General features: G+C 34.4%; 1 protein-coding gene across 3 annotated transcripts in view; it reads right to left on the bottom strand.

Moving 5' to 3' along the window:
- The window catches only part of SPOCK3 (SPARC (osteonectin), cwcv and kazal like domains proteoglycan 3), a 505,924-nt gene that overhangs the window by 240,505 nt on the left and 238,026 nt on the right, over window positions 1–27,393 (bottom strand). For all 3 annotated transcript variants that reach the window (XM_037830971.1, XM_037830972.1, XM_037830970.1), the window contains one exon: window positions 13,667–13,781. In XM_037830971.1, coding sequence (XP_037686899.1) covers window positions 13,667–13,781 — 115 coding nt within the window. The remainder of the gene's footprint in view (window positions 1–13,666; window positions 13,782–27,393) is intronic.

Raw genomic sequence — 27,393 nt, forward strand, 5'->3', positions numbered from 1 at the left:
GCCTTACCATGTGACAGAGAAACCTCAGATGCCAGCAGCCTTTCCTCAGATGGTATCTTATTCTTGATGCCTTAATTTGGACATTTTCATAGCCTTAGAGTTGTAAATTTGTAACCTACTAAAACCCCATGAAAAAGCCAACCCATTTCTGGTATATTGCATCCCAGCAGCTTTAGCATACCAAAACAGTAAGTTTATTTTTTCAGAAACTTAAGGCCTCCAGATTGTTCCTATGCCAGGTGTATTAGTTAGGATTCTCTAGGGAAATAGAATCAATGAGAGATCTCTATGAATATAAGATTTACAGAAGTGTCTCATGCAACTGTGGGTATGTACAAGTCTAAATTCCATAGGGCAGGCAGCAAACTGGCAGAATCCAATGAAGATGTTCGATGAACTCCTCAGGAAATGAACTGGCAACTTTGACAAACTCCTCAGGAAACAAACTGGCAACTTCAATGAATGTGTTCGATGAACTCCTCAGGAAATGAACTGGCAACTTTGACAAACCCCTCAGGAAATGCTTTGCCGGCCAGCCAAAGAAGAGAAGGTCCTCTATCTATCTTGCTGAAAAGTCTTCAACTGATTGACTGGATTAAATCCAGCCAACTGCATCCTCTCCTTGTGGAAGACACGCCCTTTATTGATATCATCAGCCACAGCTGCAGCCAATTGACTGATGATTTAACAAACCAGCCTGTTGGTTTATTAACCAGTCACACATCGTTGCAGCAATGGTTAGGCCAGTGCTTGCTTGATCAGACAGCTGGGTACCATTACCTGGCCAAGTTGAAACATGAACCTAACTATCAAGTTATACACATCACCTAAAACCATACTTTATCTCTAAATAGAGCCTCATCTTGTTCTGGTCCCCACTCAAAACTAGAAGCTTTACTGCTCACTCAGTAAATGGGCCAGAGTAGCAAACCCAAATGAGGAATATGTTGTCTCCAAAACCCAAAGAGGCCAACTAAACATTGTGCCTCTTTTTTAGTCATAGGAGGGGCCAAATGCAATAGCTTATCCTTAACCTTAGAAGGGATATCTCAACAGACCCTACACCACTAGACACCTAGAAATTTTACTGAGGTGGAAGACCCTTATAATTTTGTTGGATGTATCTCCCATCCTCTGCCATGCAAATACCTTATCAACAAATCTAGAATAGTTGCTACTTCTTGCTCACTAGGTCCAATCAACATGATATCATCAATATAATGTACCAGCGTGATGTCTTCTGGGAGGGAGAAATGATCAAGATCCCTGTGGACAATATTATGACATAGGTCTGGAGAATTGAGATAACGCTGAGGTAGCACAGTGAATGTAAACTGCTGGCCTTGCCAGCTGAAAGCAAACTGTTTCTGGTGGTCCTTACTAACAGCAATTGAGAAAAAAAGCATTTGCCAGGTCAATAGCTCCATACCAGGTACCAGGGGATGTGTTGATTTGCACAAGCAATGATACCACATCTGGAACAGCAGCTGTAATTGGAGTCACCACCTGGTTAAGCTTATGGTAATCCACTGTCATCCCCCAAAACCCATCGGTATTCTGTACAGGCCAAATGGGAGAGTTGAATGGGGATGTGGTAAGAATCACCACCCCTGCATCCTTCAAGTCCTTAAGAGTGGCACTAATCTCTGAAAACCTCCAGGAATATGGTATTGCTTGGGGTTTACTATTTTGCTAGGCAGGAGCAGTTCTTTTGGCTTCCACTTGACCTTTCCCACAATTATAGCCCTTACTCCATGAGTCAGGGAACCAATGTGAGGATTCTGACAGTTGCTGAGTATGTTTATTCCAATTATGCATTCTGGCACTGGAGAAATAACCACAGAATGGGTCCAAGGACCCACAGAACCCTCTGTGAGATGGAACTGAGCTAAGACTCCATCGATCACCTGACCTCCATATGCCTCAACTCTCACTGGTGGACCAGAGTGATGTTTTGGGTCTCCTGTAATAAATGTCACTTCTGAACCAGTGTCTAATAATCCACAAAATAGCTGATCATTTCTTTTTCCCCAATGCACAGTCACCCTGGCAAAAGGCCATAGGTCCCCCTGGAGAAGGCTGGGAGGAAGATTAACAGTACAAATTTTTGGCAGTGAAACAGGGTCCTTCCTCAAGGGTACCCAGCCTTCCCCTCATTCAAGGGGCTCTGGATCTGTAAACTGTCTCAAGTCTGGGAATTGACTAAGGGGCCATGACTCTCTGTTTTTGTAATTCAAGGGAGACTTTTGTTCACTTAACCTAGAATTCTTCTGCTTATATAGTTCAAACAAGAATTTAGTCAATTGCCCATCTATTTTACTACTTGGTACTCCACGATCTACTAGCCAATGCCATTAAGTCTCTGCAAGTCAGATTATTTTGACTGCTGCTTTGAGCCTGTTTTTCATTATGGTAGCCATGCCCACCTGGTCTGTGGCAATTAACTGCAGCCACTTGGCTTCTACCGACTCAGGATCTGATTATCCCCATTGTGTTTAAGGATTCCAGCTCAGTGACAGCAGTTCCTACAGTAATATCTGACCTACAGAGAAGGGCGACTACAGAGCTCTTCAGGGATGATGGAGCTAGTCTCACAAATTTATTCCTCACAGTGTTGGTAAAAGGTGTGTCCTTTGGACATTCCAGGAGTGTGTGAGCAGGTCTTCCATGATAAATCCACTCCAACATTCCAATCTCTCTAAGCCTTTGAATCCCTTCCTCTACATTATACCAGGGCAGTTCTGGCATTTCAACCTCTGGTAATGCCAGCCACCTTTTGAGCCATATTTTAGCCAAACACCCAAACAAACTGTTAACGCCCTTTCTAACCCCTTGAGCTACAAATTGAATGCAGAATCTCTGCTTAGTGGACCCATATCAATAAATTCAGCCTGATCCAACCTTATATTCCTTCCACCATTATCCCACACCCTTAATATCCATTCCCACACATATTCCCCTGGTTTCTATCTGTATAAATTGGAAAACTCATATAGTTCTTTTGGAGTATAGTGTCCTTCCTCATGGGTCACACTTTCTACTTCACCCTTAGGGGCCTGTTGGGACTTTAGTCTAGTTTTAGGTCTTGAAGCAAAGACTGGTAGTGGGGGTGGGTCATAAAAAGAATTAGAATTATCCCTCAAGCCATTTACCTCAGGACATTCTGTTGCATTTTCATTTCTTAAAACAGGATTAATCTCTCCAGACAGAGGAGTGAGGGCTGCTTCCTCAGGGGAGGTCATTACAGGATTACCAGGCACTGAAGGGTTAATCTCTTTAGGTGGAAGTTGGATGGCAGGCTCCTTAGGGCAGACTTGGGGTGGGTAAACTATTTCCTCAGGACAGCCCTCTACAGGTAAATCTAACAATGACTCAGCAGAATCCAGGGTTCCAATGTCCTCACTGCCATTATTATCAATCCATATGTCCCCATCCCAAATTTTGGGATCCCATTATTTTCCAGCCAATGCCTTTACTTTAGCAGCAGACACCCTGAGAGGTTGAGATTTTAGTTTACACTGTAAATCTGCCACTCGCACAATGAGAGTCTGCATCTGGTTTGCAGAAATCTCAAGTCTGTGGCCACAGGAAATAAGATTTTCTTTCAGGGAACACATAGAAACCTTTACATCTGTCATAAGGCATTTAAGTTTTAAATTTGAAGACTTTAGCTTGTCCCTTTCTCTTATCACTTTAGCCATCGTATCTAAGAGCAGCCAGCCAACATCATTATACCTCTTAATTCTGCAAAACTCTGTGAAGGTGATGAAAACACTGTCACCCAGAGCCTTGCTTCATAGAAGAGTATGATTAGGAGAATCAAACGGTGCTATTTTGCTTATCTCCTTTGCCAACTCATGCCATGGACTGTCAGTGCCCTCTTCATTATTGGAAATGGAGTCATCAGTGCCTTTGAATCTAATCAGAGTAGAAAACAAATTGTAAAAGCCCATTTTAAGGTTCTGTTTCTCAAGAACCACTCCTGGTACCAAGTTGTATTAGTTAGGGTTCACTAGGGAAACAGAATCAATGAAAGGTATCTATGAGTATAAGATTTATAAAAGTATCTCACACAACTGTGGGCATGCACAAGTCCAAATTCTGTAGGGCAGGCAGCAAACTGGCAGAATCCAATAAATATATTCGATGAACTCCTCAGGAAAAGAACTGGCAACCTTGACAAACTCCTCAGGAAACAAACTGGCAACTTTGACGAACTCCTCAGGAAATGCTTTGCTGGTCAGCCGAAGAAGAAGAGAAGGTCCTCTATCTGTCTCATTTAAAAGTCTTCAACTGATTGGATTAAATCCAGCCTACTGCATTCTCTCACTGTGGAAGACATGCCCTTTGTTGATGTCATCAGCCACAGCTGCAGCCAACTGACTGATGATTTAATAAACCAGCCTGTTGGTTTATTAACCAGCCACAAATGTCCTTGCAGCAACGGTTAGGCCAGTGCTTGCTTGACCAGACAGCTGGGTACCATCACCTGGCCAAGCTGACACATGAACCTAACTATCACAGCAGGTAAGCCCTGAAATTCAGAGGTATCAGTCTCTCCAAGAGCATCATCCAGGTTCATTCCTCTACCCCATAATATCAACACCCCTCTCCAGTATGAAGAAGTTGAAATGCTCATTGCCCAGATATCCCTGAAGATTGAGAGAAAGATCAAATGAGAGGGAGGAGGTGTAACTGAGAAATTAGGATTTAACTGATGAGTATGACTACGGAATCATTATACAGATGTTTCTTTTTAGTTGCTAGTGTATTGGAATAGCCAGAAGGAAATACCTGAAATTGTTGAATGTAATCCAGTAGCCTTAATTTTTGATAATGATTGTATAATTACACAGCTTTCATCTTGTGACCCTGTGATTGTAAAATCCTTGTGACTAACATCCCCTTTATCCAGGGTATGAGTAGATGAGTAATAAAGACAAGTATGAAAAAAAAAAAGAGGAGAAATTGATTTTGCTGATGAATGCACAGCTATGTCATGATGATGCTGTGAGCCACTGATTGAATACTTTGGATGGAGTGTATAGTGTGGGAATATATCTCAATAAAATTGCATTAAAAATGAGGGAGTGATTAAGACATTCCCAGATAAACAAAAGCTGAGGGAGTTCATCACCTCTAGGCTGGCATTATAAGAAATGCTAAAGAGAGTTCTTCAAGTTAAAAAAAAGGACAATAGACAGCAGATTGAACTTACATGAAGAAATAAAGATCTTCAGTAAACGGGTAAATGTAAATATCAGTAGTATTGTATTTTTTGGTTCTTAATTCCACTTTTTTACTACCTACAGGATCTAAAAGGCATATGCATAATTTAATGGCAAATCCATGATTTTGGACTCAATGCATGAACATATAATTGGTGACAATAACTACTTAAATATCGGTGGGAGGAAGGTATAGGAATATAGTTTGTGTATACTATTCAAGTGAAGTTTGTATTACAATAAAGGCTGGTTGCTATATATTTAGGATGTTAAATTTAAGCCCCATGGTAGCTTCAAAGGAAACATCAGAGAACATGCAGGCTCATAGAGACAGGTATTAGAGTACAGGTTGCTAGAGGGAGAGGAGGGCAGGGAGAATGGGAAGGTAATGCATAAAGGGTATAGGGTTTCAGTTTAGTAATGGAAAATTTAAGTAATGGAGAGTGGTGAGGGTATCACAACATTGTGAATGTGATTAATTCCCCTGAATGGCAAGCTTGGGAGTGGTAATGATGGTAAATTTCATTTTGTATATATGTTTCCACAATTTAAGAGATAGATAGAAAGAGTGAGAGCATAACTAAAGAGAAAATGACACTTAAATGCAATACATGATCCTGTATGGGATCTTAGAGTGGAGGAGAAAAGGCTCAAAAGGACATGATTGGTATATAAAGTAAAATTTGGAATAGAGACTATAAGCTTTATATCAATGTTAAATTTCCTGAACTTAACTGCTCTTAAGGTGTTTACATACATGAATATCCTTGTTCTTAGGAAATGTACATGGAAGCATTAAGTATTCAAGGAATATGATGTATATACAACCTGTACTCAAGTGTTCAGAAAATGGATTGGTAGGTCGATAGACAGACAGAGAGAAGAATTGGTAGACTGATGAACAGATAGAGTAATTCAAAAAAATGTGGCAAACTGTTAAAAAAATGCTGGCGTTGGGTAACCGGGGAGTTAGGGGTATGCTGGAGTTTTCTGTATGGAGTTTACAGTACTTTTGCAACTCTCCCATATGTTTGAAAGTATTTCAAAATAAAAATATTTAAAATGCAGGAAAAGAAACACCAGCACTTCTGACACAAACTTCCATTATGAAAAACACACAGACCCACACTTACATTTATTCTTGAGACTAAATAGTGATAATATAAATGTACCTAAACCAATATAAATAAAAAATAAACCACAACATTTTAAAGCTCAAAATTATTAATATCTAGACAGTATGCTTTGGGCAAGGCTGACAAAACAGGAACCAGCACACATTGCTTGTGGTAGAGAAATTGTTGCAATCTCTTTAGAGGTTATTTCACAATATATATCAAAATTAAAGTGCATTTTTCCATTGACATAAAAATTTGCCTGCTTGAAATTTATGGCAAAGATATGCATACATATGTATGCAAAGATGTCTGCAGATAAGTGCTGTATGCAGAATTGTAATAGAAGAATCAAGAATTAACCCTAATGTCCATCAAAAAGGTACTGGTTAAATGAATTCTAGAAGATACATAAAATGGACAACTTTGAAGCTGTTTAAAGAAGTGAAGTAAAATGCATATGCTGAATTGCAAGATTGCAAACATATTTAGTTAATAAGACAAAGCACAACAACCTGTATAAAATACTCCCATATAGAGATAATTGTGTGAATGTGTGTGAGTAGAGAAAGTTTCTGGAAGAGTGGGAGTGGAACTGAGAGTCTAGGGTGGAAAGAGTACACTCCTTTTTTCTATTACATGAAATTGTTACCATATCCACATGTTGTTTTCATAATAGTTTAAATAATGAAAACATAAATTAAAAATTTGATACCACATATCAACCTCATTGTAAATTTTCCTACATTTTCACATTTAGCTAGTAAACAATCATGATTTTTCTCAGTTGCCTCAAAATAATAAAATATAGAAATATATTTATATTTAGGAAAACAGGAATAATTATTGATATTTATAGGCAGGTATTTTTCTGTCTAATTATCTGTCTACCTACAATATGAAAACCTAAATAATGTAATTAGACTTTAAACCTGAGTGTTTTAATCCTCATCGTCTGAAGATGTTGGGTGAAGAGATATCAAGGTCCAACTAAAATACTGTTTTAAAAGTTACCCTCTTCATTATTCAGTAAATAATCCTCTTTTCAAAGGCTTCCACTAGTCTCTTGTCTCTTTCAGAAACTGTATTTCATCAAGCAATTCCTTAATATTCCTTTGTTGTACCTTCTTTTTCTAATTCTTATTCTTTTCTCTGTATATGAGACATCTATGAAGAAAGAGTTGGATGGCAGAGAAAACTGCTTAAGTATGAATGAATCCCTTGTGCTCCTTGTTAACAGAATTCCATGAACTAGATTCCTTCTATTACTGTCAGCCTACTAGTCCAGGTTTTTGTGACTGGGTGCTCATCTTGCTCGCTTCTATTGACCACCATAATTCAAATTCCAGTTCTCACAGCTAAATTCTGGGTATCAGGAGATTTGGAAGATACACAAACACACATTGTTCAAAATCTTTTATACAGACTTCAAAGTCAATTATATACATAAAATCAAGCAGGTGGAGGGATCTCCACTCAGACCCAGCATTTCCTTCCTGCAAAGATAAGGAGGTTTCCTGCTAAGCAGAAGGGGCCCACTGAAAAAATAAAAGCTACCTGAAAGGACATGAGAGGACTCATGTGTAGCTAATAATTTTTTTAAGATACTAAATGCCAAGAAGCATTTAGCAGATGTGAATCCCACTCCTGTTAGACTGTTTGGTCTGAAGCCCCTCTTTTCTGGGTATGGGGATATCAGCAACTGTAAAGCATATACACTAGAAAACCTTAAGGGGAGCAAATTTGCTCAAATTACAGCACCCAAGCAACATTTAAGAGAGCAAAGGGATACCTGCTTTCTTGTTATTTCTCTTTAAGTAGTTGCTTCTTAAATTTTTGCCAGCACAAACATGAGACATTGTCTTCATTCCCTCAATTCTCAACTGGAAAAATCATATCTCTCCTATTACTTAAAGTACAACGTAATCTTAATTTTGATCTTGTATAATCATGACAGGAGCCAACCAATTTTCTCAAATGCTTGTGCCAACTGCATCTCAGCAATTCAACATATAACTAGAACATACATAACACATAACTATAACATAATACAACTATATTGATAAAAGGGTTTCTAATGTGCTGTGATCACAAAGATAAAGGAGAATTTAGTTCTACCATTGGCTGGGGGAGATGTCAGGGAAAGCCAAAGAGGGATTTCTCAATAAGTAATGTTTATTGAGTGCTTACATTGTGAGAAGTGCTTTACACCAATCATTTCTTTACTTCTCATAAAAAGAGAGGGAGGTAGATAGCATCATTATTAACTTCATTTTATAAATAAGAAAACTGGGTCTTTGAGAGTTTAATTTGCTGAGTCATTCTAATACCAAGAGCTGGAGCCATTCTTCAAAGCTGGTCAGTTAGCTTCAAATTACATACAATTACCATTAGGCTAAAACCTCCTCGTAAATGGATCATTTGCCAGACGAACAAAGGAAGAAGTGGGCAGAGCATTTTATGAGGAAACAACTCAGACATAACAAACACCTATGGTTATAAAATATACAATATGTTAAGGAAAAAATGTATTAGCTAACCCTTATAAAATGCTTTACTGTGGAGCAGGTATTGCTCTAATTGTGGTATATCATCTCATTAATCCTTAAAACAACATCATCAGAAGTTGTAACCTGGGTCAGATTATAAAGGACTATGCTAAGGATTATGGGCTTTAATCTGTAGGTCCCTGATTTTCAACTGGAGAGGGAATATATCACAATAAGGTGTGCTGTGTAAACCCTCTATATTCTAACTGTACAAGATTTATGGAGAGCTAGGAACTTATGAAGTTATATAACATTTATTCATACACATAATTAAAATTCATCCCATAATTATAAAAAAGGAATATGTATATAAAATAGACATGATTTCAAATTCTAAACCTTACTCTGTAATCTCTCTCTCTCTCTCTCTTTACCCTTGGGCAGGGAACCCAGAATCTCTGAGTATTGGTCTCTGTTTTTATAAAATGGGCATAAAGACACTTAATATAAAGAATTACAACTGTTGTTAAAGCTAAATTGATTTAAAGGAGTTAGAAAAAAGCTTTGCACATATCAAATGTGTAATAAATTCTGGAATTCACTCTCCCTATGAGCAATATCAGTACATTCATATACCACAGATGATAAATATTACATAAGCATAAAGGATATTATTTTAAAATAGTTGTGGTAAGTTTGCTTCAGTTCCCCAAAACATTTTGGGGATTCTACTATAGCTTAGGCCCAGTGATTGAGCCTTTCCATGTTAAACATGTCTACCTTAGTGCAATGAAAATATAAACATAATAGTTATTTCTTTAATAATCATATAAAAATTTGGATATTCTTATAAATACAGTCATAATAAAATATGTATTTCAAAAGTATGTAATTAAAATAGAGGAATTTAGCACTCAATTTCTCTGATATCTATTTTTGGTAAATAGCATTTTAAATTAGTCCATCATTCTTCTATGTAATGCCTTCTTATGAGGCCAAAAGCATTTTCTTATTGATTTTACTTTCATCCTTTGGTGTAAATGAAGCAGAAATTAATATGGCTATTCTTGTCCTACAACAATTTCTTCAACCTTGCTCTGTCTTATTATACCAAGTCTTTTCCTTTTAATATCAGCAACTTTGGTGCCAGAAACACTGATCTAGGAATAGTGATAATTATCTGCAGCTGCCTGGGCAGCAAAGGAAGCATAAAACATTGGGGTTCTTGCTCACAATATACAGAAACAATCAAACAAAAACCCTCAGCTAAAAACATCTCCAGAACAGTTTCCCAGGATAACAATGTGAAAAGCGGGTCGCAGTCCAAGCCTGGTAATTCCCTCATATATCTTATATTAAGCCATCTAAAAAATCATGTTACCATTTTGGAAAAATTGTTGCAATTAAGATTCTTTCTCACTGATCATAAAACTATTTGGTTTTAACTGATTATGATAATGGTGACAGAAAGCCAACACAGAACACTGGTGCCGTGCTTGTTGGAGGTCAATTCTTCACAGAAAAAGCCATTAGGAGACAAATATCCAAATATATGACTTTGAACATGACATGCTTGAATGCTTTACACCAACCTCTGCATTGGCAATGGAAAGCTAAGCTGGTATAAAACGTAAAAATAAATGAGCCATCTATTCTTGCTATTTCTTTGATTTCAGAAAACAATTATTGTTTAAAGCACTAAGGAGAAAATTACCAACTATTTAAATTATTAAAAATTATTTTAAAATGCAGGTCAGGGATCTACAGTGTCTTAAAACCATCTGTTAAGAGTTCATAAATTCCCCTTCATAATTTCATCATTTACTTCTTTTTCTGACAGTCATGCCTTCCTTCACTGATTCAATAATGTTAATTGACTGCTATGCCCTTCCCAATCCACCTTCAATAAATATGCATAAAGCACACAGAAAACAACATTTAGGCCTCTATTATCCAGCCTGATCAGTTCAAGTGCTCAATCAACTTCTCAAAATATTCCTCCCTAAATATTCCATGAATAACAGCTCCACTATTCCCTCCTCAAAGGAAATATATACTAGTCATTTTGTCAGGATCTGAGTATAAAGTGGGGAATAAAACAGAACTTGACTTCATGAAGCTTCCAATAAATTGAAGGAGATTGAAGTTAAACAAGTTATTCCAAACATGACAGCATTAAAAGATGATAAGATGAGAAGTTCAGGAAGCTAAGGTAATAGAGAACAGGGTGTGAAGTTATTCTGGAAGCCTTAAGAAGGCTCCATTGAAAAGGAGTCACCAAGCAGAGGAAAACAATAGATTTCATTCCCTTTCTCTTCTTTCAGAGAAAGGAAAGAAAAAATGAGCTGTTTCTTTAAATGGAAAAAAGTAAGGATTACTAATCAAAAGGCCAAAATTGATTCATTAAGTCTCCTTTCTGTGTTCTATCTACACCATCTCCAAAACACACACACACACACACACACACACACACACACACAAACACACACACAATCCCCAAATTTAAGACCTAGATTATTTAGATTATTCATCTATATTGATCAAAGTACTCAACAAAACTCTCCTTCCCTGTGTATAACCATTCACTAAGTACTGACAATCTCAAAGCAAATAAATATTAAATATTAATCATAATATCAATTATTTAGAAACTAGTTATTTATTGAATACAGTATGTGTTAAATTCAAATTTTAAAAATTCTATATCAGAAATACAACAGGACTAAATACTATTTACATAAAACACTTTGATGTCCACTTACTTAAAACATAGTAGTCTCCTCTTCTGCCCCACCCACCATCACATCAATAAATAGTAGTTGATGATTCTCCATTCTAGTTGCTTAAAATACTTAAATTAAGAAATATTTTGACTATTTGTTTCTGAAAAATAGTCTTTATTATGTTAAGGAAGTTTCTTCATGTCTATTGTTAAGTCTTTATTCAACAAGTCATAAAGGCAGTGATAACAGCAGAGTTGCAAAAATCATGGATTCTGGTGCCAGTAAGTATAGATTGAAATCTACACTCTGAAAATTCCTAGCTTTGTGGCCTTGAATCGTTTAACTTAACCTCTCCTAGCTTCAGAGTTCAGCAAGTGTCAAAGGATTAAGTCTCTGTCTCAGGCATGATATTAATGGTAAGGTGTTCAGTTCCTCTTTAACTTGGATTCAGAGGGTCAGCGGTGGAATGGCAGACGAAGCTGTTTCAAAAGTGTTACATGTGTGTAGGTAGAAATCTTTCTTAGGGTCTCTAGAACTTACACTAAAACAGTTTGTGCTCTTATTGGGTATGTATTGACTAAGTCTCTGCAACGTAATTGAAGAGTCATATATGGATTAATTTCTTAGTCTTCTTATTGATCTCAAGTAAAACTCTCACCACCACCTCCCACATGGTCACATACTGATATTTAAAAATATTTAAGAAATAATTAATAGGAATTCCAAGATATTCAGAAGCTGTTGGGAGCCCTAATGTAATAAACAGAAAAATAAATTTCTTGCTTGAAGCTTTGTTAATCTTTTATAAAACTAGTATGGTAATCAGGATTGATTGGGGATACATTTGGGATAACTTTCCTTTGCCCTTCTGTGCTTTCCCTCAGCAGGATGATGTTACAGAAATGTTATTTCCAAGAGCTCTTAATATCCCCAAAGTGTCATTCTCCTTCTCCCTCTCCCTGTATCTTTTGCTTTTAAAAGTATACTATTTGTAGACTATAATGCTGTGTCCCAAGTGAGCACATTGCCAACTCTCTATTTTGGTTGCTTCAACCCACTTTGTTTCTTGAAATCTGCCACTACAGATTTTCATTATGGAATGAAGACTTTCCATGATTCACTCTACATGTAATAAAAGGCCTTATGCATATGTGCTTTTATATTAATAAAGAACATCAGCGAACCAAATAGTTGTTGCTTTCTATTCTTTAACACTCTCTGATGGTATATTTGAATAACAGAATTTAGATGTAAGTACACTGAAGCCAAAAATCAAATTATGAGGGTACCCAAATAGGTAAAACCCTTTGCTCATGTGACCTAAGATCAAGAAATGAATCGGGTCCACAATCACAGAAAAGAGTGTTTTCACAAAGAGCATCTCTTTAAAAGAAATATGGAATTTTTTTCAGTTACCCGGTAACTTCACCTTTGGTTTGATGTGTTCCAATCCCACGACTCAGAAATTACTTACAGAGGCTGTTTCTAAATTACTGATCTGATTCAAAACAGAGCCTAGCTTACAGTAGCAGTGATGATCCTTAAGAAAAATATTTACAATCCTTCCTTTCCCTCTAGGAATTTTGTGTCTGCCTCCACTGAAGAAAATGCAAGGACTCTGGAGGTATGAGAGCTTCCTTAGGGAAGGTGTCCTAAAATGTTCCAGTCCCAGGTTTCTTATTTTATGACTTGTCATCTCTTGAGCATCACTCATCCATTTTTCTCTTTTTAACTTTTTATCTGACCCTCTTCTGTGGGAAATAGGTAAGTTTGCATAGGCATAAACAAAAATATTCCAATGGTACCAAAATCATAATTGTTCCTTAACCTTGAAAAAAATTGTAAGCATCTGGCTGTAGCACTTTAATCCCATCTTCATAAATCCCACTTTATTTGATAATATATATCTAAAAGTCTATAATCCATCATCATTCTGATTGATAACAATGTTTAACCCAAGAGAATCAAAATTGTGTTAACCAAGCTTCTGATACCATTTCAATAAAACTAAGGATAGAAGCTTAGCAGCCATTACTGAATATTTATTCTCTGCAGTTGTCCATCGTAAAGAGTACTGTTCAATCAGCTAGATTTAACTTAACAAGGTTTACCTGTGTGTAAGCCTCCGGTGACTAATGCAGACTGCAATCTGAGGATCTTGGGCAATGCATACTTTATGGCGACCACATTTCATCTTTAAGCATGGATCCTTAGCTGGATCTAAAGCTAAAAAATCAAATTGTAAAGAAAATATTAAAATAGGTTTCTGTATAATGGAGGTATCTAATCCCATCAAAAACAATTCATCAAGTAATTTACACAGTGTTTAGCTATAAATTTTCTTCACAAATATTCTTCCTCTATCAAGAGATATTTTTCCTTTTATCCACACAATTCATACCTGCAGTTTGAATAATGCATACGTGCAGTTTAGTCTCATCCTTTCTATTTATAAGCTGAAATGCACACACTCCTATGATCAAACATGTGCAAACAGAAACTTCAAGACCAAAGCTCTCTGCAGTTACTACCACCTTCTAAGCAGAAAAGGTAAAGAAATGAAGGAAATAAAGTTGGAAAGTTTTATTACAATATTTTATATCAGCATGCAATTACAATTTATATTTCTGATTTCTCTAAATGGATGCTGGTGAGGAAGGGAAAAATGGAATGAAACCCCTCAAAAATGTCAATGGTATTAATGAGTGTTTGGACATCCAAAAAGTCTAGAGCTGTAACAGGAAGTTGTCTCATTCCCTGATATATAAGAAGAACTGAGATGTGCTTTCATTTTTAAAGTGTTTGTGTTCTGACATTTGAACTACCCCAAACATAACTTCCATCTTGGTGGCTGCCAACTAAAGACTTTGTGTGATTGGTTGATGGTTTTTTTAAAAGCTTTATTGAGATGTAGCTCAAGTACCATATAATTCATTTATTTAAAGTTTACAATGCAATGGTTTAAAGTATATTTAGTTTTACATCAATCAGATGCATCAATCACTATAATCAGTTTTATAACATTTTCCATAACCAAAAAGGAACCCTATACCATTAACAATCAGCATCATTTTTCCCCAACACTGTAGACCCAGGCAACCACCAATCTACTTTTTGTCTCTATAGATTTGCCAATTCTGGGCATTTCATATAAATGGAATCATAACATATATGGTCTTTTGCAACTGGCTTCTTTTGCTTGGCATAAGGTTTCAAGGTTCAATCATGAGTGCATGTGTTAGTTCTTCATTCCTTTTTCATTTCTGAACAAATTCCATTGTATGGATATACCATCTTTTATTTATCCATTCACTGTCTGATGGACATTTAGGTCATTTCCATTTATTAACTAATGAATAATGCTACTGATGGTGGTCGGTGAGGATTTGCTGTTGTTTATTACAGGGGTGAGGGCCAGAAGGGGAGTTCATATAAAAAAGGAAATGGAACTGAGTTTCAAATTTGGATACAAGTTAAAATTGAGAAGAAAACATGAAAGATGGCAGACTGAAAACAAAATTTTAGTGAATGTATAAAACTGGAGCCAGATGATCAGAGAGTGTGCATTTGGAAGATGCAGAAATATCTGAGAAGGCTCTAGGCTTTCTCCTGGACTTAGAATGTGGGTTTAAACCAATCTTGCTTAGATCTTTAACCTAGTGTAAATCTAAGCTGACACCTGAAGGACAAATCAAATTCAACTTTCTGAATTTGCTAAATCATAAGCAGATTTAGTGAATAGCCCAAATAAAGAGAATAAGTTTTGACAAGAAATTAAGTCAATGAAGTAGGCATAAATTATATATGTATGCATATAACATACTTTATTGCTTTAAAAACACCAAGTATATTTCTGAAAAAAACTTATTTTAGATTTAAAATTAAGCATGAGATTTAAAATAAAGAATACTAGCACAAATAGTAGATAAAATATTAACTAATGGATATATTATACCATGATAAAATGGTCAAAACATGAAAGATATATATTTGGACAAATGTATACATTCCTCCATACTAAGGAAACATTTTCCTTTTAATTTTTGACAAGCAATTATTAGAACAAGCTTCCAAATATTTTTCAAAAATTAAGATAAGCAATATGAATTATGTTGTCTATAAAATGTTGAATATATTTTATTCACTATACAAATGTAAATTGCCAGAGCATTCTCATTACACTATTACAGTTTAGAATGTCACTAATTAAAGAAAAAAAAACAACAAAAAAACCTTTTTCATCAAACTACTGTACTTTAAACTGTGTACCCTCTTGTAGGACAACATAAAAGAAAAATAGTTTAGGAAGCATTAAAAATGTTTGAGCCATTTCTAATCCTTAGTCCATTTTGATTTCTAATTATTAAAATCCCCTTTTAAAGTTAATTAAAATTAAACAATTTTGCATTAAATTAAACAATGTTATTGCTATCTACTACTGTACTCTATATTTATATATATCATATACTTCCTGTGAAATTATTTAATCCAGAACATATTATTTTGAAAAAGAAGTAATTTCATTTTGAACAACATTATAGTATGTATAAAACTACTAATTCTTATTTTTAGTTTTTCTTCCAGTTTTCTTCATTATGCAGTTTAAGTTAGATCATTTTCAAAAGTAGCATGACACATCTTAATTGAAATCTATTTAATAAAATAAATGAGAACTCAAAATGGTATACAGCAGGAAGGAAATTATCAGAAGAAGATAACACACAAAAAGTGATTTAATGAGAAAGTTCTGCATAAACTTTCACAGAAATTATCAAATAAAAAATAGATTTGACAGGAGTTGGAGAATATAACCCGAAGAATCAATTATGATAGGATCTGAAGCAGAAAAAAGCTTAAGACCACTTTCTGTGCATGTGATTTTAACCATCTGTATTTTCGAGTAGGACTCACATTGTTGGCAGCTTAAAAACTACAAAACATAACACACTGTAAATACAGATGCCTGAGGTTTTTATTCTTCAAAACACTAACACAACTATCTTCCTCCTGGCTAAAGCCCAATGATTATAATCAATCCTATGTCTTACAAAAGCCTGTAAATTCATCACCACTTCTTTCTATCTTTTTCAATTTGATATCTTCTATTCTATCCCCTACCATTGTATTTAGCTTTCTTTTGAGTATCCAGTAACACTATCTCTAGAATCATTTCAGCTTGTTCTTTTGAGTTCATTTAACCAAGTTCTTTTCTTCGTCCTGATCTTTCAAAAGCTTTCTGATTGATGTGAACTAATCTGAGGACCTCATAAATATTAAGGCTTTTGTTTTGCTGTTGTTGTTTATGATATGAAAAAGGCAGTCTGAAATTTAACCTTTGGACTGCATTGCATTTGTAATTTAGCTCCACACTGTTCTGCTAAATGACTTGGTCTTCAGTCTAGAATCCCCCAGACTAGGGTAAACTGGGAAGGAGACCAGCCAGCCTGATCCAGCTGCCAATGTGGAAGTGCACAAGCCCCCAGGGTTAGGAGAGACCGAAAAACAAAAGATCTAATTCATGAAGAGAAGCTCCAATGTGAAGGGAACTGGGAACCAAGAACACATAGTGCAAACAACTGAGCAGGGGAGAACAGATGCCAACAGTGATTGCAAGATAGGTGCTGAATTATCTATGGAGTAGAAGAATCACTGTTATACATTCAAATTTAGTGACAGTGGTCTTGAGAGAAGAAAAGACAACAAGTGGCATCACTCAGGTGCAAAGAGGTATTGATGTTAGTAGCCAGAACTGAAATACATCTGAACATGGTAGGCTAGAACCGCCAATCTGTAAGTCTCATTCTTGAATTTTGTTTGTTAGTCCTAAAGAAGCCTGTATTGTAGAAGATGAATTCCTAGTAATCCTAGGCTAACACACTCTTTAATCTTGCTGCATATTATTTTTAGCAGACATAAGGATGAACCAGCCTTATCATAAGCTTATGCCAGAGAAAAGATCTCTTAGATACGTAAATATAATAGAAACTTATCTCCCAATACTGATTCAAATCTTTGAACAATCAGTATAGTACAAATTAGCAATCTCTGTTTCTCCTGTTTTTTTCATCTTAATATAAAGAATTTGAACTAGATTATCTTCAAGATTGCATTCTGCTCTAAAATTGGATTACTGCATTTCAACATATATTTTTGGCACCAGATATCCTACATGGACCTGCCCTCAGCAGACTCAACAATGTTATTAGAAAAGAGATACATAAATATAATTAAAATGCATTGTTAAGTGAATATATATATATATGTATACACACACACAAATGAAGGGATCCTATCTATACTGGTGACTGGGCGGGGGGGAGGAGAATGATTAGCATGAGTGAAACCTTAGGGAGTTTTAGAAAGATATATAGAAGTCATAAGCAGATAAAGTGAAAAGACACTCCAGTATAAAAGAGCAGCATGAATTGCATAAAAGTATATAAGAGTGTGCTTTATTCACGGAATGACTTCAGAACCAGCGAACTATGAAATACATATTTTGCCCGAGAGTATGGGAAAAAATATGACAGAGGCAGACAGAAACTTCTTAACTTTTGGAGTTTTACCTTAAAATAAATTCTACGTCATTGAATGATTTTAAGTAGGAGAGTGGCATAATCAGGCTTGTGTGGTAGTACAAAGATCACACACAAAAGAATATGGGGATGATTCAAAAGAATATGTGATGAACATATTCCCAACATAGGGAAACTAATCAGATCTCAGGGAGAGAAATGATAAGAGTTTGATCTGAGAACATTAAGGGTAAAGATGGAGAGGAGGGGTCACATTTCAAATATATAAAATGGACAGATTCAATAGGACCTAATTATTGATTGGCAGTGAGGAGGAAATTGATAAGAAATAGAAGAATCCATAATGGTAATTAGGTTGGCGGTGCCACTAAGCAATAAATAAAAGATTTTAGTATCAAGAAACAAGGGAAATATAGCAAAATTGCCTTCTATTTACTCTCTGCAATGAGCTAGTGCAGTTCTTTACCATTTATGTGCAAAATATCCCTTGCTCCTATTCTCTAAAAAATGTACTTCAATCCTAGTTTAGAGTTAAGGAAGCTGTAGCTCAAATACAGTATGTATCCTATGATGCTTGTTTCTCTCAAAATGATGTTCAAGTCTTAAATCCTTCCTGGTTCTGAGAAAGCGACCCTATTTGGAAATAGGATCTGTGAATATGATCAGTTAAAATCAGGTCAAACTGGATTAGGATGGGTCCTAATCCAATATTACAGGTGCCTTTATAAGAAAGGGAGAATTGGGCACTGACAGACAGACAAAGGAGAGAATGCCTTGTAACAACTGAGGCAGAGATCGAAACTGAAGGATTGCCAGCAAACCACCAGAAGCTAGAAAGAAGCAAGAATGATCTCTCCTACCAATTGCAAATTTCGAGCCTGCAGAACTGTGAAAGAATATTTTTCTGTTGTTTTAAGCCATCCAGTTAGTGATAGTTTGTTACAGTAGCCCTAGGAAACTAAGACAGATGTATCACTAGTAACTAGTAGGACTGAGATTCAAACCTAAACCCTTTAAACTTCAAAGTGTAAATGACTTGTCAGTCAAGAATTTTGCTTCCTATACTGCAGGTGAGATTAAGAGTAGCTATAACAATGTTTTATAATTAGTTTATCTTTATATACTCCCTACCATGGAATAAACATAAAAATTGCTGAAATAATCAATATATACTGTGTAGTAATATGAGAAGATGAAATAGCAAGATTGTATGTTACTAGAGTGTCTTCACCTAGTTTTTATGCTAGAGTTAACTCGTGGCTATACTTGCTGCTTTCTCAGTTCCATATGCAATAGGACCTAATACTGTATTCTGCTAACTCTCCAAATTAGAAAATCAGCCAACAGAACCCGCAAGCCATCAATTTAGTTTAATCTTTCACATTTCAGATGAAAGCATTACTATTTTATGCCTTTAAAAATGCAGACTTTGGGAAACATTTAACTTTTCAACATGACCCCTAATTTTTAATTCGATCTTTGCTCAAATTTCAATCTTCTCCTCTTCACAGACACTTTTCTAGTCATTGACTTGAAAAGTCATTTCTTTATCGTAGCGCTGCTTTTCTCACACACTCTTGTCTCTCACAACTCAACAGTCCAATGCTCCACTTTGCTCTTTCATCAAGAATTCTTTGGGTAGATTTTGTCATCATTCCTTTCTACAGAAATTCCTTTCCTCAGAGACTCTTTCCATAGAAATGTATTTTTTTGTTATCACTAGAATTCATAGGCACTTTCTCATCCAGCAGGTCCTTCTTCTTGCTGGTCCTTCATTTACTCCACAGCCTTGCTGACACCCACCCATAGAAAAACTGTGGCAGAAAAATTGTTACATTTTTCCTAATGAACATTTATTTTTAAATCCAAGACTATTTTTAAGTAGTTGTATGATGTGAGCAATTTTCTAGGAAATTATTTCAGAAAGTTTGGTGCAAATATATGTCTTCCAATGTATTTAATAAGGCAGTTAATAGGGATTCTATTCTATACTTCAAGTATTTTATATTCTCAACTACAAATGGAAACCTGGATTGCATTTACATGGATTATGACCTACCTGGTTCCATTACCTATACAATTAAAGGCAGCATGACTTTAAATCTTAAATTATGACTTTCTGAACAGCATCCAAATATACAATCATATCACCTTTAAGTCCATCTCTCAATGCCACTAATAAAACAACTTTATTGAAATTTGACAGTGTTCCTCAGGTCATGGATAATAGCATGTTTTAAAAATATAAACAAATTAATTTATTTGGGCTCCTTCATATAATTCTAATTTCAACTAAAAGATTCATTTGGCTTAAGCTATATTGCCTTCTTTTAAGTTAACAATATACATCAGTTAAAGCATGACACCAGAATAAATCAATATTTTAATCTACTGCTACTTGGAAGATGGAAACTTATTACCTTTCACATCAAAAAAAAAACCACATTCAGATCGATGAGTTTGCTAACTGTTCTTTGCCACCAGTAAAATTAGCTCTGGCTTAGTCTTTAGTTAGAAAATATGTGCTAAGTATATGCAGTAATATAGTCAGTACAAAATTGCCATTTTATGCTTACTATCTAAGGGAGAAACAATATGGAACTTAGAGTAAACAGAAGTATTTTTTCCAGTTGAAATTTCTTACATTCCATATTTATAGACACATCACTAAATGGTTTAGCATACATTTTTCAGTTCTAAGTGATTCATGGATTTAATGTAGATCAAGGAAACATTAATACCCCAAACAGACTTTTGGCTCTCTATTCAAGTGTGACTAATACATAACACAAAATGTTATTTAAGCAACAGGTCAGTCCTTACTGTAATCCCCATAATAGCTTAAAATGACTGCCTATCAATAGGTTAGCTACATGGCTTATCCAACAAGGACATTGCCCTATAGGAACCTAAAATGCCCTTCAATTTCAGCTTTAGAAAATCCTTTTCTCCTTCTGTGGTAAGTAAAGTATTGAATAAGCAGTTTAACTTTTTCAGAAGCATGTCTGTTTTGAAGGGATATGATAGCTTACTGATGTTGCTCTTAGTCAACAGCTTTTGTCCCTTCAGTGACTTCGGTGACAGAGCAGTGTGTGATTATGAATATTAGCATGGACCAATGTCTAAGGACTCCAAGGCTTTAAGCCAACTATCAATTTAATATGCCTGCTTCACAAGTTTAAAATTTTGTCTTAAAAGGATATGAAAGAAATGTATTTCTTGCAGACATACACATGAGTATTCAAAGGTAATGGATGGGATGGCAGAAAGAGATATGATCACTGTTAATAAGATACGGACAACATTAACGCAAACTGGGATAAGTGTGAAGGTTGAGATGACATTTAGTAAAGATGAATTTTAAAATATGGATAGTTTTATTTCTTGAGCTTTGACAGGGGCAACAGTCCATTAAAATTATGGAAGCATGACTATTTTATATCTAAAAATGAATTATTTAAAACCAATTTGAAACTTAAAAATAAAAATTTTTAAAATGTCTAATATTTATAAATGTAGTCAATCATAAATGTTAGGAAATAGTGATATACTGTAATATTTTATATACATATAAATGCTTATATTTACTGATTTATTACATGGAATTATATTGTAATATACATATTTATTTATACATTTAGAAATATATTTTTATGTACAATGCATTATGATAAATTATGATTATATATATATATAATTCCCAGAGCATTTCAATCCTATTATAAATATAAATAAATGGTTCTATAATCCTTATTTTTCAAACATAGAATAATTAAGTAGTTTTAGGACATTTATAGTTCTTATTAGCAATATTTTTACTTGTATTAGAGATAATTCTAGCATGAAGCAAAAAAAAAAAAAATTGCAGCTTAGAAAGGTTTGTTAGAGTCTTTGAATATACAAATCTTACATGTATTGGGGAAGTACAATGGTGTTATACAATATTGACTTTTTAAGCAATTTCTCCCCAACATGAATGATTATTTTATAGAAATAATGTATAAATATTAACCAAGTAAATTGTGCTTATGTGTTGATTGCTCTTTCACAAAATCCCTTTTGTTCCTTTTTCTTCTATATAACCCACATGTCTTCACATAATGTTTACTTGAGAGACACTTCATAATCATTTAAATATGCTCCAAATACATAGAAATGATAAACAAAATAAAAATAGGAATATTTAGCCCAAAATCACTACAATAACAAAAAATTTAAGAAAGACAAAAAGGAAATTTAAACTAAGCTGGAGCCTGAAAATTTACTGTTTCCATTATATTTGTCCTTGGGTCATGCAAAGAATGGGAGCTGAATTTAAGAAATCCACTAAAATCTGGGTTCCTGAAGGGTTGCCTCATTAATAAGCTAGTAATATCTCTATTCCTATGGTATGTAAAGCTCAAACTAAGAAATTAATAGAAACTTGGTGTAAAATTATCAGAAATCTTAAGGCTTGACAGAAGCAAAGATGTAATATGCTGTATCAGAATCTTCACAAGCCAGAACATATAGAACTCTCACAAAACAAAACAACAATAAAAATACAAAACAAAACAAAAAATTAACTGAATATGACCTCACAAACACAAACATACACACACACACAAAACACTAAGAATCAAATAATCATGAGAAGATTCAACCAACCAATGTACTAAAGGATTAGCTTATCAGGAAATCAAAATAGCCTTTAAAAATCCTAAACAAAAGTATTAATTATGTTTGATATGAGTCAAAGTATAAAATAAAACATAATTCAAACTATAAAATAAAAACAGAAAGAGGAAAATAGGACAATGTATACAAAAAATAGAATGTCTCTAAATTTTTTAGAAGACATTAAAATTAAAATTTTAGTGAATATATTACATACCAGTGTGGATACAATTGAGAAGAGAACTGATGAATTAAATGACAAATCTAAAGAAATCACTTTGAGCAGGGAATTGGAAACTATGGCTCCTGGACCAAATCTGGCTTGCAACATATCTTAAATTTTTTTATTAGAAAACATGTTACACCTTTGCATGTTGTTTTTGGCTGTTTTTTTTTGCCACATAACAGCAGAGCTGAGTTATTGCAACAGAGACTGTATGGGCTATGAAGGCTACTGCCTGTCCCTTTAAAGAAAAAGTTTGCCAGTCCTCTACCTAGAACCATAAGAAATGGAAAATATGACTAATGTTGAGAGCTGTGAAAGAAAGCATAAGGAGTTCGAATGTATAGCTACTAGAATTGCTAAAGGAAGGAACAGAGCAAATGAGAGAGGCACAATTTTCCAAGTGATTATGGCTTTAGATATATTAATCTCCAAAGGGAAACACAGTGAGTCATGAGCACAGTTGTTAAAAAATTCACTACAAAGACACATCAGGTTGGAAATGAAAAACAATAAATTATAAAGAGAATATATGAAAAACAATCAAAGTGGAAAAAAGCAGGTTGCTTATAGAGAACAATAGAATGAGATCAGGCTTACACATTAGTGACAAATGATGGTAAGAAGATGGACTAATATCTTCATCCTGGTGAGAAAAATTAATTATCAAATAAGAATTTGAGACAGCTAAAAAAATTTAAAGTGATAGTGGAATAAAGATAAATTCAGAAAAAAAGATGGAAGGTAAAACATGTAATACACATGATAAAAAACCTACAAAAGGATATACCCCAGCAAATGGAAGCAAATGATACAACTGAACACAGAAAAAAGAAAGAATTGAAGAGACAATGATCAGCAAAGAACTTGGTAGAGAGCTAATTTTAAATTAGCTATTTTAGTAAAAATAGTTAAAGACTAATCAGTACTGGAAGTGGTAAAATGAAATGCAATTCATGAAAAATTGTGAGCAAGATGAGGGTCAAAGAGATGGGGTTAACATGTTCTAAGGTTCTAGTACTCTTGAAGGATACAGCTACTTATTATATGGTTACTCTCATCCAGCTTACATCAGTTGTGCTTACAAAAGTTTAAAGGAAACCACTAACAGAAGGCCAAGAGAAATCCTAATCCCAAACTAACAGAGAGGCCAAGGTGCTAAAGAAAACAGTCATTCTGCTAAGTGGCAGGAAAGTGCAAGAAAAACAAAGAAACAAAAAAGAAAAAGAAAAACATTGCAAAATATAAAGCACAAACTTAAGTGATAGAATGGAGCCATTCATATAAAAACTCACAATAGATGAAACAGAAAAATGATAATCTCAGATTTGTTTTATAATTTCATTTAAGGGGTATTGAGCAAAACCCTTAAAATATAATGAAAAATATGAATTAAGAATAAAGTGATTGGGGGAAAACTTTGCCAAGCAAATACTAATCAAGAAAGTAGTGACAGTAATATTAATATAAAACAATATCCACAAATGGTGGAAGAGCAGAACTAGAAATTCATTCAGTTGATCTGAGTTATAGTTGCCTGAAGCATATCTATTCTAACGGACCAATGCTTAACCTCTCAAAATCGCCTTATTGCTCTATAGTCATCATTGTACCCATGTCCACATATTATTAAAACTGTGCTTTGTTACTATCCTTCTCCAAACTTCCAATCCTTGCTACTTAACTCAATTTCAACATCATCAATAAGTAAATGGCTTAAATGATTATTTTTTCAAAGATATTGACAATAATCACTACTGAACAAAAAGCCCAGGTTGTGATCTATATTTGGAAAACATAGCTTAAAAGTTTATGTCCCTTTTTCTCATTTATTATGATATGTCTTAAAAAATATTGAGTCTTGACATTAAAAGGAGATGAACATATTAACTGACCATATCAGCATCAACTCATTGGTAAATATAGCTTTCTAATGAACAAATACATGAAAAAAACACATGATTTCCAATGAATCCATTCTCTTATGGATACCATGAATCTTTTAAATGATATCACCTCCTACATTTAGCCACCTAAATATTTAGAACAAGAGGTGAGGCATGCTTTTATGTACAGAATTTTATGATATGGATTTTGTATACTGATATTATCAGTTCTATTTTATATTTGTGTTTTAGTTCTCCTTTGCCACAATTTGCTCATTTTAATCCTTTCTTTGATGTGTCTTTTAAAATAAAAAATCTATTCAACTCTCCAATCATTCTTTAAAAAAGTAGATATTGTTTTATTTTCCCAGGTTGCTATCACAAATACCATATAATGAGTTGGCTTAAACAATAGGAATTTATTGGTTCCTGGATTTGAGGGTAAAAGAAGTCCAAAATCGAGATATTACTAAGGCCTGCTTTCTCCCTAAAGACTGTAGCATTCTGATGTTGCCTGTTGGCAATTTTTGGGGTTCCTTGGTTTCCAACATAATGATGATGTCCTCTCCTTTCTCTTTCAGGTTCCTGATGACTTCTGGATTCTCGCTGTGGCCTTCTGACTATATCTGATTTTTTTCTGCTTATAAAGGACTCCAGTAATCCAGATTAAGGACGATCCTTATTCAGCTGGGCCACACCTTAACTAAAATAACAACTTCAAGAGAATCTATTTACAATGGGTTCATACCCACAGGAATGAGGATTAAGATTAAGAACATATCTAAATTGGTGTACATAATTCACTCTACCACAGATGTTATTTCACATTTAACTGAGTTACTATTTTCAAGATTGGGATGGAGAGCCAAGGAACTGGAAAAGAGAGAGAGAGAGAGAGAGAGAGAGAGAGAGAAAATTCCTATTCCAATTAACTTGACCCATAATTATTCTGGGCTATTCTTTAGTAACTGAAAACAAAAATCTAATAGAAAAGGTATGTGGTCAAGAATGTCAGTGAATAGAGGAACCAGGTGTTCTATAATTTATTTAGGGTGAAGTTGCCAAGTGTTAAAAATTATTGGGGTTATACATAAAAATATGTAATTTTCCTCATATGGGCAAATATATATACATATATTTATATTTTTCTGATCATCAAAAGTTTGTGTCATTGCACATTTATTTGCAACTATCACAGCAGACTCATAAGCACATGTGCCCTTCTCTTTAAAGTTCAATTGGTAGCATAAAGTATATTTAAGTGACAAAAAAGTTCTTTAGCCATTGGGGTAGAAAGCACCAAGAAATAAAAAACTAAGTAGAACATTCATGGTGATTTTAGAGAAGTTGGCTATGCCATTGATAGTGTCATTGCAATCTTGGAAATATTGTACCACCAAATAATGAAAGCAAAATATGCATCAGCTGTCCATTTTCTAAAATGCCTCTTTAGAGCTAATTGTGTGCTATCATATAAAATGAAGTGACTATGAACTCAAAAATGCTACAATCTAGCATTCAATGTCTTTGTACTAACAACAGTTCATGTCACCATAACTATGTTGTAAAACTATAGGAAGAAGTGGTCTTCTCAGGAATTTTAAAACTAACCAGATGTTATAATGAAAGGCTATGCAAGTGAGCAGCATGGAAAATAGAGCTAATGTCTGATAGTTAATTAGACTTCTGACAGCCAATTTTGTGGTGCTAAATGTGATTAAATGTAACTGCAAGTCTTTGGAGTGACTTTCTTAGTTTCACACCTTAATATTACTTCAGTTACATAAAACCCATCCGAAACTCTGGTCTCTCCATTGCTAACATTAAAAGTGTAGGTCTACACAATTAGCAGATTCAAATGCAATTGCTAGATTAATTTATATTGTAGTAAATAAACAACAAAATAGTACAATAAGTATTATAATAATATCCAATTTTTATACAGAGGTATTAAACCCAACTGACTACTGCACTGACAAATCAAATCTAATGAAAAATCTAGATGCTATTATAAGTCACAATTGCATTCCACAGTTTTTCTATTCTCGTCAAAGGATTGATGAAGACATTAAAATACCATTCTCTTTAGTTCCTCAGAATTGTATAAGTTGTTATCATTATTAATACTTCATATTGTGTCCCAAACTTCTTTAAATGATAAATGCTAATGTTTCTTTTATAAAATAGATGTCTTTAAGCAAAATTGATTATGGGTAAACACCTATCATTTTCTGACCTATTATTTGATATATAAAGGTAATGATAATGAATCACGATTATAAGGATATGTAATTTAGATTTTCACTCCAAAATTAAGGTTTACTATACTTACGATTTGGATAAAACAGACTAAAAGGCTGTCTGAAATAGAATCATAAAGAAAAGGCCCAACCAATATGGCAATTAGGGCTTTGGTTTAATGAAATAACAATTGTCTGAAGATCCTCGACAATGTCCCCAAACTATGTTATATCTTAATGTCTTCATCTATAAATTGAAATTAGAATATTGTTCTAAAGTATAAAATAATATATCTA

Source organism: Choloepus didactylus, chromosome 3 (assembly GCF_015220235.1).
Source record: "Choloepus didactylus isolate mChoDid1 chromosome 3, mChoDid1.pri, whole genome shotgun sequence".
In the NCBI taxonomy this organism is placed as follows: Eukaryota; Metazoa; Chordata; class Mammalia; order Pilosa; family Megalonychidae; genus Choloepus; species Choloepus didactylus.